Here is a 16036-nt window from a genome sequence, read left to right on the forward strand (position 1 = left end):
TTACGCCAATGCAGCCAGGACTTCGCTTGGGCTGTAGTCTGTGAGCTGATGAAAGGGACTCACTTGGTATCTTATAAGAAAAGCAGTGTAAATTGAATTAATTGATGCAGCAGCTTGATAGATTACACCCTTCCTTCCTAGCCAGTTAGGTTCGCCGCTGTAATTAGCGATGCTACATAAAATGACAATAAATTGTGTCAAGGGAAATCAAAAGATAACGTTTCTCTCCTCTGCCTGTGTGTGCTTCGCATACAAACACACATATTCGATCACACAAACACACATACACTTACACGCTTGTTAAAAGGCTACAGATAAACACACTAGCAAAACGCATTGATGCACTAGCCACAATGCAAACACATGAACAAATATATTATTCGTTTGATAGCGAAGGTCCTGCTAGGATTCGACATATCCTATGTTTTTGTAGTTGTTTTTTTTTTACGCACTTCTAAGTGTGTGTTTACCTTGTGCGTGGAAGGCGTGTGTATTGTGTTTTGCACAGTGGTTGTACTAGGCCAGTAACCAAAACAACAGAATAGTTGGTCACTTGAACTAGACCGACTATGTTTACATTCGTGCTATTCGCAGCAATCAAATCCTGTATCAAACAGAATGCACAATAAGGTTTACTACAGTGTGTGTGCACCATATGATATAGCCCGCAGCCCTTTTGTTTGTTCAATTATTTGATATATCTTGATTGAGTGCATTCCTTTGGTTTAACATTGTATCATTAAATAGGTAAGTTGCATAAGTATTAATTGTTCTTCTTACAATGTCTTTGTTAAATTACTTACTGAGACTTAGATCTATCCTCGCCGTTCGACGCATTTGGCGGGAAGCCGTTTCCGTAAATATCTGTCTTTGGCAATATCTTAAGTCGGAAGCCTCTTCCCACCTGATGTCTGCCATGTCATTGCAACTCTTTCTAAGTGTAATTCATTCTGTCGGAACACATGTCCAGCGAACCTCACGAGTCGCTCGGTGACCAGAGTCTTTGTTAAAGAATATTCTGAAATAGCTTCTTTTTAACATACGCGGGGATACACCGTATCGTATTGGCATCTAGGCGTCAGAGATAAAAAATAATAATTGTTATTATCCATAAGGAAATTTGAATTTGTCTTACACTATAACCATAGAAAACCAAAGTATACATTCACACCGATACTCGTAGTTTACGTGTAAATGTTTATATCAGATTGTTCAAATGTATTTAATGATTTTATTGCCAAATGATGAAGTGTACCCTTCGCCTTTCTTTTGTTGCTTTGACCTAGAGAAAAGCGAGTCTCAACAACAATTTAAATGACAAGCAAAAGTACATGAACATGAAGAGTAAATCAATTGTTTTTTTTTATCTTTATATTTTTGTGTAGACACTCTATTGAATAAGATAATACAGGCAACTGCAATTGTCTGGACTTGTTAACGAGTTATCTCTTCGTTAAAACTAAACTATCAGAGACATTTTTAAAAAGTTGTAGATATGTGTAATAATTTAATGTTTCTTGGCTGTCATAAGATCAGGAATCACTCAGGTTATTATAGTATACTTACGTCGGGGCCGGTCTTAGGCGTAGATAAACTAGGCAGGCGCCTGGGTCCCAAACTTGGTCGTGTCCTCCCACAGGACTAAAAAAAATAGATAAAACATTGCGAAACTAGGATTAAACATGGTAGAGCACTATGACTCTGTGTTTCTAACTCTGTCTCTACTACGGAAATTACGATTTATGAATTTCAGGTTCTTAATAAATTGCATTTTTTTTTAATTTTTATATTTCATTTTGGGCTACCAAAATCACTTCGCTTAGGGCCTCCAGTCATCTAAGGCCGGCCCTGCTTGCAATGTTCGTTTGGTACCAACACAATACAAATAAATACTTTTTTACTTAACCCCCACACAACAACAACATAATCTCTCTATAGTACCTTGAATGTGAATTTCTACTAAAAATTCATCCTACACTAATGAAATGCACAAAATAGACCAAATCTTTATTGGAATACATCAGTCGCTTTGCTTTGCGTAGTTGGCGCCAGCAGCGTCGCTGAAGTTGGTGTCTCGCGATGCGGTTGGCCATTGGTTTTAACCGTCCATTACTCGTCTAATATTATTTTTCAGATTAAAGCTTTCTTTATTATGGAACAGGCCGAAACGTGTTCTAGTATCTAGTTCGTGTCAATTCTTTAAAAATGTCTGCAAAAGGAAAAAAAAAGTTTTTCACTTGCACTCTGGTGACACACCTTGATCCCTGTGAGATCCGCATCCCTTCCACCCTCTCTTAGCGACGCAACTGGCTATTGCTTTTTTTTACTGGAGTAAAAAAAAAACAGAATCAAATGACATGTAGTCTTAACAAATAACGTAATTATATAAGGATCAAACACTATAGAGTAGATAAGTTACTTGATTAGATCTATACTAGCAAGGTACATATCGTGTAGATACAATAACATAAGTGTGTTTTGTGATTGAAACTGGCCCGCAGGGGAAGCACACAAACTATCTTCATTATCATTTTTTGTGATGTGAAAGTTACGTCTGCGATTTATAAGATAAGTGTATTGCCAAAAGGTATTATAGACTATACATTACAAAAGCCTCAGAGACTACAGTGTTTTGAAAACCAAGCTCTGGCACATAGCTGAAATACTGCTTTGGTTCATCATAAAATATTTAGATTAGTGTACATAATTCCTTGGTTCAATAGAAAGTACTTAGATACTGTTCTTATTGCCTTAGTTCATCAGAATATACTTAGATAGATATTGTACCAGCTTAGTGAGATGTTTTAGTTGAACGCCTCAAACGATCTCATACTACGTTGTGAAACTGGTATGAACACGATGCTCAAAGATGTTGTGATTGGATTCCCCCTCTCTACATTCCTCGTCCATTATTGCTTATGAATTTATCAAACCTCTCGCACAAAAAGGGGAGAGTGTGAATATTGACAGAAGGGAGAGGTGGTTATGATTTCATTAGTGCAAACTCCCTCGGGGAAAAACAGATTTGTTGTGGTCTCTTCCCAGGTCTGCTTCAGTGGTCAGAGCTTCCAATCAAAGGTTGAACCTTTTTTTTTCAGAAAGGTGGAAAGCGGAATAATTATTTTGTTTTGTTTTTTACAAAGATTATATCAACTCACTCTTTCTGTTTGCCTGGTAAACATTTCTAACAAGCTAGCTCTCTCACACCAATTTTCGGGTCAAGTTGAAATTTTACACAATTATTGAATGCACCTAACAAAACATGAACCATTTTTATAAAAATTAAGAAATTAGTCAAATTAATTATTAGTAATTTATTATTTAGTTTGATATTGAAAAGGGAAATAGCTTCTATATTATTGAGAGATATAGTTGTAAATGTGGGGCTCTTCCCCTTAGATTAACTTTGTTTTTGAAGCACTTTTATATTGTACTTGTTTTTTTTTATTCAATTCATGAAGAAAGTTTAAGGAATGTCTTGACATCCAAAGTTAATGATTCTAATTGGACTTCTTTAGAAGATAGATGAATTAACCTTTTTTAGCACTAATTAGCTTACAATTAAGCAGTTTTGGTTTATTCGACATTTATGGGGAAGGATATCTTAAAGATGATGTGGGCTGCTCTTAAAGATGAGGTGGGCTGCTCTTAAAGATGAGGTGGGTTGATGTGGGCTGTTCTTAAAGATGTGGTTGGCTGTTCTTAAAGATGAGGCGGGCGCTACATTAGATGGGCTGATGTGGGCTGCTCTTAAAGATGAGGCGGGCTGCTCTTAAAGATGAAGCGTGCTGACGTGGGCTGCTCTTAAAAATGAGGTTGGCTGTTCTTTATGATGTGGGCTGCTCTTAAAAATGAAGTTGGCTGTTCAGATGAAGTGGGCTGATGTGGGCTGCTCTTAAAGATGAAGCTGGCTGCTCTCAAAGGTGAGGTGGGCTGATGTGGGCTGCTCTTAAAAATGAGGTTGGCTGATCTTAAAGATGATGTGGGCTGCTCTTAAAAATGAGGTTGGCTGATCTTAAAGATGATGTGGGCTGCTCTTAAAAATGAGGTTGGCTGTTCTTAAGGATGATGTGGGCTGCTCTTAAAGATGAAGCTGGCTGCTCTCAAAGATAAGGTGGTCTGATGCGGGCTGCTCTAGTCGTTTATTACGTTGTGTTAAGTCTTTTCTTGTCACCACCCTTCCCCTTTTTCTTTTCACAAGCACACTCACACAGCAGCCTACTAACACACACACACACTTGCACATTTTAACAATCTAAATGTTAGGCTGAAATAAACGATGGTTTAAGAATACATTTAGAAGAATGCCTCACTAGAGAGATACAATCCCCTAGTCTGGACTTAATTTTGACCGTAGTTGTCCTCCCATGTTAGCGCTTTGTGAAGTCCCACAATTCATGGGCGACGCGAGTTTTTTTTTTTACGATCTCAAAAATGTTTTAAAATCTTAAAGCCTTTTTTGGTAGTCTTTTAAGCATAGGTAGTTTAGGTACTTAATCTATTTCCATTTTGAAAAAAAAATGGTTAGAGATGGAGTGAAACCTTTGTCTTCCTCGCTGTCACCTCTATATGTATTCGCCTATGTCTATAACTTACATTGACATCCGCTGTGCGTCCCACCTCTTTCTACAGGTAAGCCTCAAACCTTAATTGGTATATAGGTCAGTGAAGCTTTAATAACATATGCACTGAGGAACAGCAATTTTGTTTTTCAAGGTTTTTCTTTTCACCACTGTAAGATCTACTCTGTGTTTCTCTCACCTGACCTGTGTGCATAAATATTTAAATTGTTGAACTTTTTTTTTTTGGTTTTGTTTTTCTTAGGCGTATAGATATGACATTGTTGTATTATGATATTGTATTGTAGCGTTCACAAGATATCTACTTAGATCTAAATACTTTCATTGTGCAAGGGTTGGGTAAGTTCCTGTAATTAAATATTACATTTAGATCTTTGTTATTCATGTATGCACATAAGAATCCTCTCCTGTCTGACTTTAGACTCCTCTCTGACTTTAGACTCCTGTCTGACTTTAGACTCCTGTCTGACTTTAGACTCCTGTCTGACTTTAGACTTCTCTCTGACTTTAGACTCCTGTCTGACTTTAGACTTCTCTCTGACTTTAGACTCCTGTCTGACTTTATACTCCTGTCTGACTTTAGACTCCTGTCTGACTTTAGACTCCTGTCTGACTTTAGACTCCGGTCTGACTTTAGACTCCTGTCTGACTTTAGACTCCTGTCTGACTTTAGACTCCTGTCTGACTTTAGACTTCTCTCTGACTTTAGACTCCTGTCTGACTTTAGACTTCTCTCTGACTTTAGACTCCTGTCTGACTTTAGACTCCTGTCTGACTTTAGACTCTGGTCTGACTTTAGACTCCTGTCTGACTTTAGACTTCTCTCTGACTTTAGACTCTGGTCTGACTTTAGACTCTGGTCTGACTTTAGACTCCTGTCTGACTTTAGACTTCTCTCTGACTTTAGACTCCGGTCTGACTTTAGACTCCGGTCTGACTTTAGACTCCTGTCTGACTTTAGACTCCGGTCTGACTTTAGACTCCTGTCTGACTTTAGACTCCTCTCTTTCTCTTACATTTCTATCTTTTTCTATTTTATCCTCATTTTCATTTCTATTTCTTCTCTTTACCTTTCTTCGCATCCTTTACTCTCTCTCTCTCTCTCTTTCTTCTTTTTCTCTCTCTCTCTTTCTCTCTCTCTCTTTCTTTCTCATCCATTTTTCTTCTTCATATACCTCTCTTTCCCCCCTCTCTCTCCTCTTCCTATTCTCTCTGTCTCTCATAACCTTCCCTCTACATCCCTCTCTTCTCTCTCTTTTTCTTTTCTCTCTTCTTATTTTCTTCCCTCTTTTCCTATTTTCTTTCTTCTCTTTTCCCTCTCTTCCTCTTTTCTCTCTTCCATTTCTTCCTATTTTCTCTCCGATCCTCTCTCCCGTTATCGATGATTGATCTAAGTATTAGTCCAGCATTGTCTGTGTAGATGATTGAGCTAAGTATTAGTCCCACATTGTCTGTGTAGATGATTGATCTAAGTATTAGTCCCACATTGTCCGTGTAGATGATTGAGCTAAGTATTAGTCATGTCATTCTTTGAATGTTGAAATGCAGTTCCTTGATGAGGCGTGTCATTTTTTTCATCAATCCCATGTGACCTGGTGCATTAGATATGAAGTATCCTGTTTGCTAAATTGTCAAATTATAGTCTCGCTCTGAGTAGATCTACTGTAGTTAGTTTAGCTGCATTGTAATCTATCTATCTATCTATCTATCTATCTATCTATCTATCTATCTATCTATCTATCTATCTATCTATCTATCTATCTATCTATCTGTCTATCTATATATCTGTCTGTCTGTCTGTCTATCTATCTATCTATCTATCTATCTATCTATCTATCTATCTGTCTGTCTGTCTGTCTGTCTGTCTGTCTGTCTGTCTGTCTGTCTATCTATCTATCTAACTATTTGTCCGTCCATCTAACTATCTCCTTGTCTCTCTGTACTCTCTGTATACATAATCTCAATATCTATCACTGTATTCTTTCCACTTGTAACATGTTTTCGCTCAAAAACCGCATACCTATTTAAAACTTCGATATAATTTTTCTTGACTAGATTGAACTGATGTCGCTATGTTCTAAAGATTGCAGGACAGCATGAAGATAACTTTAAAACATACGTCTTTCGAAATCTGTATCTGCCTTAGGGTACAACTTAAGATTTTATTGAACTAATCATGTGCATGGCAAATAGATTTGTATACATCCTGCCCCACCTCCTGCATCTATTGCGTCCTACCTCTTGCACACATCCTGCCCCACCTCTTTACCCATCAGACGCACTCTTGTTAATAAAGGGAAGTAATTAGACAAATTGTCTTCCTGCTTTTTTTTTTTATTGTTTTTTTTTTCTGGCGTATAACTGAGTTGTGGTTCCTGGCAATCTATGACTTGTTTTTAAAAAAGTTGATGTCTTGTTCTGTACAAATATTCATAGGGCGTGAGTCATTAAAAAAAAAATGTTTAGTTTAGCTTATTTTGTAGCCATTTCCATCGAAGTAATAAACTTTACGATAAAATTACATCTTGCTGAGAGCTGCTAGGATTGTATTCAAATGTACAATGAGCGTTTATTTACCTATCAACATTGTTATTAACACAATTTCGAGTTTAGTTCATTTAATCCGGGACTATGCACATAGAAAACATTATAAACGCTATTTTTATTACAAACGTATCAGTAAAAGTTGACATTTATACCTCTCACTGTGGTCTATCTATTAAAATTAACAATGTTGGCAGCTTTTATATATATATATATATATATATATATATATATTAATTTATTGGTCAGTAATGTTTTATTATTCTAGAGTAAATTTCTTTTTTACAAAATACATACATATGACTCGTCAATTTTTAAAGCCTGCCTTTGTCTTTCTGATACATAAGACTCCTCCTCACTCATATTAGTTACGCCCATTGTCATCCTGTATAGATTTTTTTTTTTTTTTGATATATAAAAAAAATAAACACTTTTTTTTTCCTTTTTTTTTTTCTTTTTGAATTAACGGCAAAATCAGACAGTTTTCTAAATGGCGAGTTAGAGACCTTATCATCTTGTTTAGAAAGCTTTAGCTTTTAATTAAATAAAAAACTAATGGAATATCTGTGTAACTAACCAAACGGTAATATCAGACAGCTCTATATGCACATGGCGATTGTGGAAATCCTAGTAATTACCGAAGTGATAATAATTTTTCTGTTACATTGTAAATTTTAACATTTGTTAGTTGTTGCTTGAATTCAATACTAGAGATATTACATTTAATTCTGAGGTTTAGGGAAATAAAAAAAATATTTATCATGTGAATGACATCAAACAATCTCAGAAAGACTCATTTGTAACAGAGTATATCTAGGGAATGATAATTACTATTCACATATGCTTAAAGAAAACAAATTATAATAACGCCTGCTAACTACATAGTAAACTGTAAGTTTGGACTACGAATACATGTTTCTCAAACATTAGATTGAATCTGAAGCATAGGTTTACTGAAAAAAAAAAAAAAAACAATAAAAGTATAAAGTAAAAACTTGAGCGCATGGAGATCTACTCTGCTTTGGGTTTTGATTTAGTTCCTGGTTCAAATAAGTTTCCTACTTACAGAGAGGACATTCAACGGCTGGATGATGTGTTATATTCTCGTCAGCCACTATACAAACACGTAGAGACCCTTAGAAACGTTGACAAACAACAAACCCTTTTTTCATCAAGTCGTATTGAATCGGATTGTGAAATTCACTTTACCTGTACGAGTGTTATTCACCCAACGGCGAAAGCCGCTGTTGTATTTATGTTGTTTGCCTGTCTGAACAGTTGAAAAAAGCTTTTTCAATGCATTTGATTAGGACCGTAACACAGCAACCCATACCCTTATATCCAATCTCTCCGTTGTTTTAATGGAGCATAATTCTGACTAAATTAGTTCTTTAGTTTAACTGTTCATATTGATGATTCCCTTCATTTTTTATCTTTATTTTTATCCATTTAATTGATTTTAAAATATTCATAAGTTTTGAAACTAGCCATGTGACGTTTGAGATTGTATGTAGCCTATTGGCAGAGAGGTTACTCCACTCTTCAAGTCATCAATTAAATATAATTGCAAACTGTCAGAGTTTGGCTTAAATTTACAAAGGAAGAGGAAAGATATGAAAAAATACAATTTAGAAAATACAAAGCTTATACAACGTAACAAACCACACAATTACTGCTATATCTCTCGATTCTGCAACATTTATCTTACTTTTTCTATATAAAAAATATTTAATTACCACTAATTGATAAACAAATTGGTATTTTTTAAATTGATTCATTGAAAGGGAGCTAAACCATTTAATTTTTAGATAAATATCAGTAATTAGTGCTTCTTTCCCTTAGATAAGCTTTGTTTTTAAAAAGTATTCTTTTTTTCTATTGCTTCATTGTGCTATTTGTTAAAGTTATGTTTCATTATTGAAGATAAATCCATAAATCCCAAGCTACCTGGGGTATCCGGTGTATAGAAGTGGGATTTATTGATAAAAGGAATATTTTAATAGACCTTGATAATTTGTGTTAACTTTTCGACACTGAAAATTAAAATGTATAAGCTATCTGACTTGTAGCGCAAAGCAATTACAAAGCTTAGATCAACTCACTCCGTTTGTCTGTCTTTCTGGTAAAAAGATTGTGTTAATTCTCTCACACCCAATCTCGTATTAAGTTGAAATTACGCACAATTATTTCTTGACAAAACAAGAATCAATTTTAAGAAATAGCAATAAGTTAATTAACTATTGGTAATTATTTACTTTGTTTGGTATCAAACAAGAGAAAGAAATCGTACTTGACAGATGTGGTGGTATAAAATGGAAGGACCTCATTCACCAATCGTAAACAAACAAATTTGACAATATTGATAAAACAACGAAAAAAACACTGTCACGTGATATCACGACCTTGACAATGTTTAATTAATTTTTGTTTCTTACATTGTTTTACGTTCCATTACATCGCCACCACATAGCTTTAAATTGCTTCAACGGAATCTTAAAAATGTAGTTATAAATCAAGAGCAGATTACTCTGATAAACTTTTAGTGGGAAAATCCTCAAGATCCAGAATTCTATGAGAACCTAACGCGACTTATATACTATCAACTGCTTCGTTTTCGTTGGAGGTTTTAAACATATGCTGGTCAGTGCTGGTTCTTAATCTCAAATTTGACACTCGCTAATTATATGATTGGACAAGGGGTTAAGAAAACAACGGAGTCTGCTGTCACCTCGTGTAGGCTTCAGATCGATATTAATTACAGCTTTGTTATTCTGCCAATCAGCTCTATTGGATCTTTAATAGCTCACCAGCCTTTCAGCTAAACGCTGTAATCTTGCTCAATTAGGGCCTTCATCAGACAGACTGTGTGTTTAATGATTGAGTCGCTTGCCGCGACAGTCAGAAACACTTCAGCGACACATTGTGGAGTGATGGTAAGGGGGTCAAGGCAGAGTGGCTTGTTTTGGCATTGATATGTATTTTTGCATTGGCGTATTCACTTTCCTGTGAAATATGCATGTTTTATCATAGTTTAAAGTCATCAAGCTCCCGTGATATTATGTTATTTTTTTTAAAGCAGAACTACATTGCTCTTTTATTAATATAAGTATTAGTATCAATAGGATACATTAATGCTAGTGCTATTAGAGCATGGAATGGGTTGCCTGAGCTAGCCAGGAAAACCAGTGACTTGGCAGAATCTAAGTCATTGGTTAATATGCATGACTAAATGCATGACGCGTAGGATGTAATCATCTTCTTTTTTGAAGTAACGTCTGTATTATATAAGATAAGATAATGCTGCTCTTAATTGATGTTTTTGCATTCGCTTAAGTGACACACTTTCATATCAAAAGCAAAGCCATGGTTTCTAAAATTAATAAGAAAAACATTTTAAAAAATACTTTTTAGATGACAATACCTCCTTTAGACAACTTATAGAGCGATTCTTTCTCTCTTCATAACTAAAGAATGTCAGATTTAAAAATAACAATTGATTGAACATCACTTGATTAAAATCTTCATGGAATGCGGAAATACCCGAAGACGCAAAGTCCGTTCAAGATAAATATGTTCTCGTTCTAAAGCCAAATTAACATTTCTTTCTGTTTTAATTTAAAACAAACTATAGCGGTCAAACTAAAGTTTTCCCAGTGCGGCCAACTAGCTAGTAATTTTTTTCCCAACGATATACAGCAAGTGTCGAATTTCAATGAAAATCGTAAGAGCCATTCTCGAGAATCACGTCCACCCACTCGGGTTTTTGTTTCCACGAGGTTACGAATGAAATAGAGGTATAGTAATAACAGCACACCATTTGACAAATTGTGTATCCCTACACCATGAATACGCCCCTGCGCGCAGTCTTCATCCGCTTTCCATTAACTTTGAAAGGAACTTGAGAGTATGTCAATTACAATAATTGTAGTATAATTAGTCAGAAAGAATAACACATAATTTGTAGTGTCCGTATAGTGTAGGGTTATAGAGCTTAGTATACATGTATTGCACCAACTGGTTCTAGTGGTCGCTCATTCCTATAGTAAGTAGGTGCCAACTACTCTATCGCTGTTAACAATTAAACGCAGCGTGCCAACTAAAATATATTTCCTAATTACTAATGCAATCTTCAATCCACTTTCATTTTTTTAACGCCTGCAATTAATCGTACGTTAATTCGTGTGAATTCAATTATTAGTTCACTAATTAAGCAAGGGGGGTGCTCGCCATTGGGTGTCTTAAAATAGAAGAGTTGCTTTCTCTTTTGGTCTTAACGTGATCAGATCTGACAATTTTTTGTACACATTTTTCTCACACATCCATTTTCGGATCAAGTTGAAACTTTACACAATTATTAATTATACTTAACAAAGCATGAATCAATTTAAAAAATTACCAGCTTGTTAATCAATTATTGTTAATTGATTATTTTCTTTGGTATCGAACAAGGGAAAAATGCTACTTATTGAAAGATCTGGCTGTATATATGGAGTATTCCGCTTTTTAGATTTTGCATAATTATTCAAAGTTAATGACAATACATCAATCTATTAAAAAATTAACCAATTAGCTAGTCAATTAGTGCTACTTAATTAATTTTTGTTTATATGGAAAAAGGGAGCATAATCCTACATTACTGAGTTATATGGCATGGTAGGGCCTACTGACGTCACAACCTGTTGGTCTAAACTGCCCACAGGTTGTGACGTCGCAGGTCACTGTTCTCGCCTTCTATAACGATCGATCTCGGCTGAATTAGGTATGGTCAAAATAATCAAGCAAGAAAATTAATACTGAATTATTGTCGTTGTCACTTTTTTAGTTGTTAGACTTTTTTGAAATAATGGCGGGAAATCAGCAAAAAAAGATCAAGAACTCTTGTCTAAAAGTTCTTCATCAATAGTAGGCTCTGGGTCATTCATTTGTACTAGTGAATTAGACTGGAAACTAGTGACCTGGTTGTAGATCTAGAAACCTTTTAACTATTTGGAATGTCAGTTTGTATTGCTCTTTTCTCCACCGGTGACTGCAATCTAAATTTCCAAGGCTTCGGGTCACTGGTTCATAAGTGTGTGCAGAATTTTAAAAAGTTGTAACTATGGTTATCTTTTTGTTGAAGCTATAGTAAGTCTAGACGTAGATAGTTTGACTATATGTTGGTTAGTGGTAGCGTTGATGCCACTAGTCTACTGGGCTATACACTTCGTATACAAAACGTGTTATAAGGCTATGTCCCTTACCACTTGTGTACATTGATCTGTTAAGTCAAAATGTTGAGCTGTGGGAAGGGTGGGGGCTGGGGGGGGGGGGATAATGTCCGTAAGCACATTTCAATCTGATAGATGTCTGACGCGTGACAAGATGCAGGCCAGTAAATCTGATTATGAGATTTGCAGGTATGTAATGATATTTCATTGTTAGATCCAATATAATTGAGTCTAAAATAAACTTGAATGACGAGATTTAAACAAGGCTGAACCTTATTAAAGGAGAATCTGTACATATTACGATAAGTGAAGAAACCAGAACAACCAGCTAGATCTGGGTTTCCTTTTTAGTTGACAAGATTTGTGTTATTTGCTGAGAATCTTGTTCTAAACTTAATCAATTCTAAGTCTAATGAGAATCTTGTTCTAAAGTTAATCAATTCTAAGTCTAATGAGAATCTTGTTCTAAAGTTAATCAATTCTAAGTCTAATGAGAATCTTGTTCTAAACTTAATCTATTCTAAGTCTAATGAGAATTTTGTTCTAAACTTAATCAATTCTACGTCTAATGAGAATCTTGTTCTAAACTTAATCAATTCTAAGCCTAATGGGAACTAAGTTTTGTCCGTTCTCTTATAAGCCTGCTACAGTTGCAGCGTTACTTGCTATCCAGTAGACACCCAGCTCGGTCTCTAATTGTCCATACACAATTAACAATGAAACTTTGGTTATGTAGTGGTTTTGCTTTTCTAAACTTGAACTTTGACCTTAGAGGTTATATTGTTATTAAGACTCTCTGCCACTCTCTCTTTTACTCTCTTCTGACATCTGCCTCCTCTTCCCCCTCTATCTTCTGTCTCCTATCTTTCATTCTGTCTTTCTCCTTCTCTTTCGTCTCTATCTCTGCCTGTCTGTCTGTCTGCCTGTGTCTCTGTCTGTCTCTCTCTCTGATTCATTTCACTGAATAATGGAGAACTAGTTTTCATAAATTTAAAAAATTTACCGAAACAAAATATTATCTGTCTGTTTTTATCTCATTTTTAAATTTCAAAGATATAATAAAATTATGCTAATAATTTAGATGTTTACCAACATCTTTAAGACTAGACCATTCATAGCTGGGTTTTTATTTTGCGACTTCATTAACCAAATAAAATCATTTAGAATACTGTATACATCTCACTCAAACTGCATCGATACAAGTCCCAAGGACTACACTATATCCAGCCCAGACAAAAACACATATGTCTTTGTTACATGCTTTTTTTTTCATGGATCGATCTAACACTATCGGCAGTATTTGACATGAATAGAGGCCCAATAAATTTAGGTCATTTCGTTGGCAGAAGTGAGACTCCTTCCAATTGTTTGTAATAGCAATGACTGGCTGTGTGCACATAGTAGGATTCGTATCACGACATTGCAGGCAATAAGCTCTCGTGACGGTTCAAAAACACTTCAGTGTCGTATATTATTTATAGTGATCTTGATTCAATAGAGAGAGAGAGAGAGAGTAGATCTAGTGGGCTAGCGGGCAAAATTTCTATATATCAAGCATCATATATGCCTAAGGTTGTATTGTTTTCAAAACATTGCTTGTGACTTCATGGGCAGAGGCGGCATCTGAATGGGGTGAGTGGAAATACAGACTTAAATTAATATAACTATTATGATTATAACAAATAAGTTGAGTAAACCAATTCAAACCGACCACGTCTTATAGACTTTTTTTGTTGTTTTTTTCTGCCTCGAATTTGAATAAATGTGAATGTCATCGCTACAAGTCAAGACATCGACATTTCAATGTTGTTTCTATAGTCTCTATTGTTATTGCCTGATCGATAAGTCTATGATACGAACTAAAGCTATATCTAAAATCCAATTTTTTTGTTTAAATACTAATTGTATACACAAGTTCGAAACATAGAAACATTCCTGGATAGTTATTTTTTCAATAATGTAGAATTTAAAGAACTTTTGAAATTATGACTCGTATATTTTTTATTACTTATAGATAATAGACGTAAGTTGAGTTTAGTGTCTGACGCTTTAAAAACCTGGCATTGTTTTTCCATACATATGCCATGTTATTAATTATTTCCCATTGATTATGCTACCTCTAGTTGATGATTCGTTGGACATTGTTTGACTTGCATGAAAACATTTTTGGGGCTTTTCTTCTTTGAAATTTTCCTAAAAGTTGAGTTGAAGACTCGTGGAACTCTAAGCTCTTAGAAACTCCCCTCCATCGACTTATCTGAACAACTTTCTGTGTAGTGACCAAAGCAGATGTCAATTTGTTACATCCCTATTGACGACCCATATCCCAAGACTCTCGGGTTAGGAGACGAGTTTTGAAGCTCATTTAGAAATTAGAATAAGCTTAAAGCATGCCCCCTTGTCAGAACGAAGCTTAATCTGTACTCTGCAACCGATACATGCGTTGGAAATGTATTTCCCCCCCCCCCCACCTCCACCCAGGGTTAGGCACCTCTTATGCTAGAAATGATAAACTTTATAATTATTATTAAATAGACCCCCTCTCCCGCCCCCGGGCTGACATAGGCAAAATATGCAGGTCGCAACTGGGTTCCCGTAGTCTTGTGAAACACAGGCAGTCATATTTCAAACCGAAGACATAGCCATGCATTCATGACATCTGAAACTAATAAAGTTTATGCATTTGTGTACAATCAACTTTTGATATCGAGACCCTAGAGGCACGGCTTACATTTGACAAACTTTGACGTTGACATCTTGTCTCATAGACGTCTTCTTAGTTTGAAATAGCAATGCTTTTAATGTCAGAATAGATGTATTTTTTTTACAAAACGTATATGAGCTCACTATGTCTGTTTGTCTGTCTGTCTGTCTGTCTGTCTGTCTGTCTATCTATCTATCTATCTATCTATCTATCTATCTATCTATCTATCTATCTATCTATCTATCTATCTATCTATCTATTTATCTATCTATCTATCTATCTATCTATCTATCTATCTATCTATCTATCTATCTATCTATTTATTTATTTATCTATTTATCTATCTATCTATCTATCTATCTATCTATCTATCTATCTATCTATCTATCTATCTATCTATCTATCTATCTATTTATCTATCTATTTATCTATCTATTTATCTATCTATCCATCCATCCACCCATCCATCCATCCATCCATCTATCTATCTATCTATCTATCTATCTATCTATCTATCTATCTATCTATCTATCTATCTATCTATCTATCTACCCACCCATCCATCTATATATCTATCTATCTATCTATCTATCTATCTATCTATCTATCTATCTATCTATCTATCTATCCATCCATCCATCCATCCATCCATCCATCCATCCATCCATCCATCCATCCATCTATCTATCTATCTATCTATCTATCTATCTATCTATCTATCTATCTATCTATCTATCTACCCACCCATCCATCTATATATCCATCTATCTATCTATCTATTTATCTATCTATCTATCTATCTATCTATCTATCTATCTATCTATCTATCTATCTATCTATCTATCTATTTATCTATCTATCTATCTATCTATCTATCTATCTATCTATCTATCTACCTATCTATCTATCTATCTATTTATTTATCTATCTATCTATTTATCTATCTATCTATCTATCTATCTATCTATCTATCTATTTATCTATCTATTTATCTATCTATC

General features: G+C 35.0%; 1 protein-coding gene across 7 annotated transcripts in view; it reads left to right on the forward strand.

The window, feature by feature from the left end:
* The window catches only part of LOC106055582 (solute carrier organic anion transporter family member 4A1-like), a 102864-nt gene that overhangs the window by 64555 nt on the left and 22273 nt on the right, over positions 1 to 16036 (forward strand). Inside the window, exon 1 of one of the 7 annotated variants that reach the window (XM_056014883.1) lies at positions 4671 to 4734. The exons of 4 other annotated variants lie outside the window; for them this stretch is intronic. Coding sequence is in view for 2 of the 3 variants with exons in the window: in XM_056014881.1 (XP_055870856.1) it covers positions 6989 to 7019 (31 nt within the window). In the remaining variant the exon portion in view is untranslated. Of the gene's footprint in view, positions 1 to 4670; positions 4735 to 6878; positions 7020 to 12459; positions 12521 to 16036 lie in introns of those variants that run through there. 2 more of the 7 variants (XM_056014881.1, XM_056014882.1) reach the window with 2 other exon arrangements.

This window comes from Biomphalaria glabrata, chromosome 17, assembly GCF_947242115.1.
Source record: "Biomphalaria glabrata chromosome 17, xgBioGlab47.1, whole genome shotgun sequence".
Taxonomy (NCBI): domain Eukaryota; kingdom Metazoa; phylum Mollusca; class Gastropoda; family Planorbidae; genus Biomphalaria; species Biomphalaria glabrata.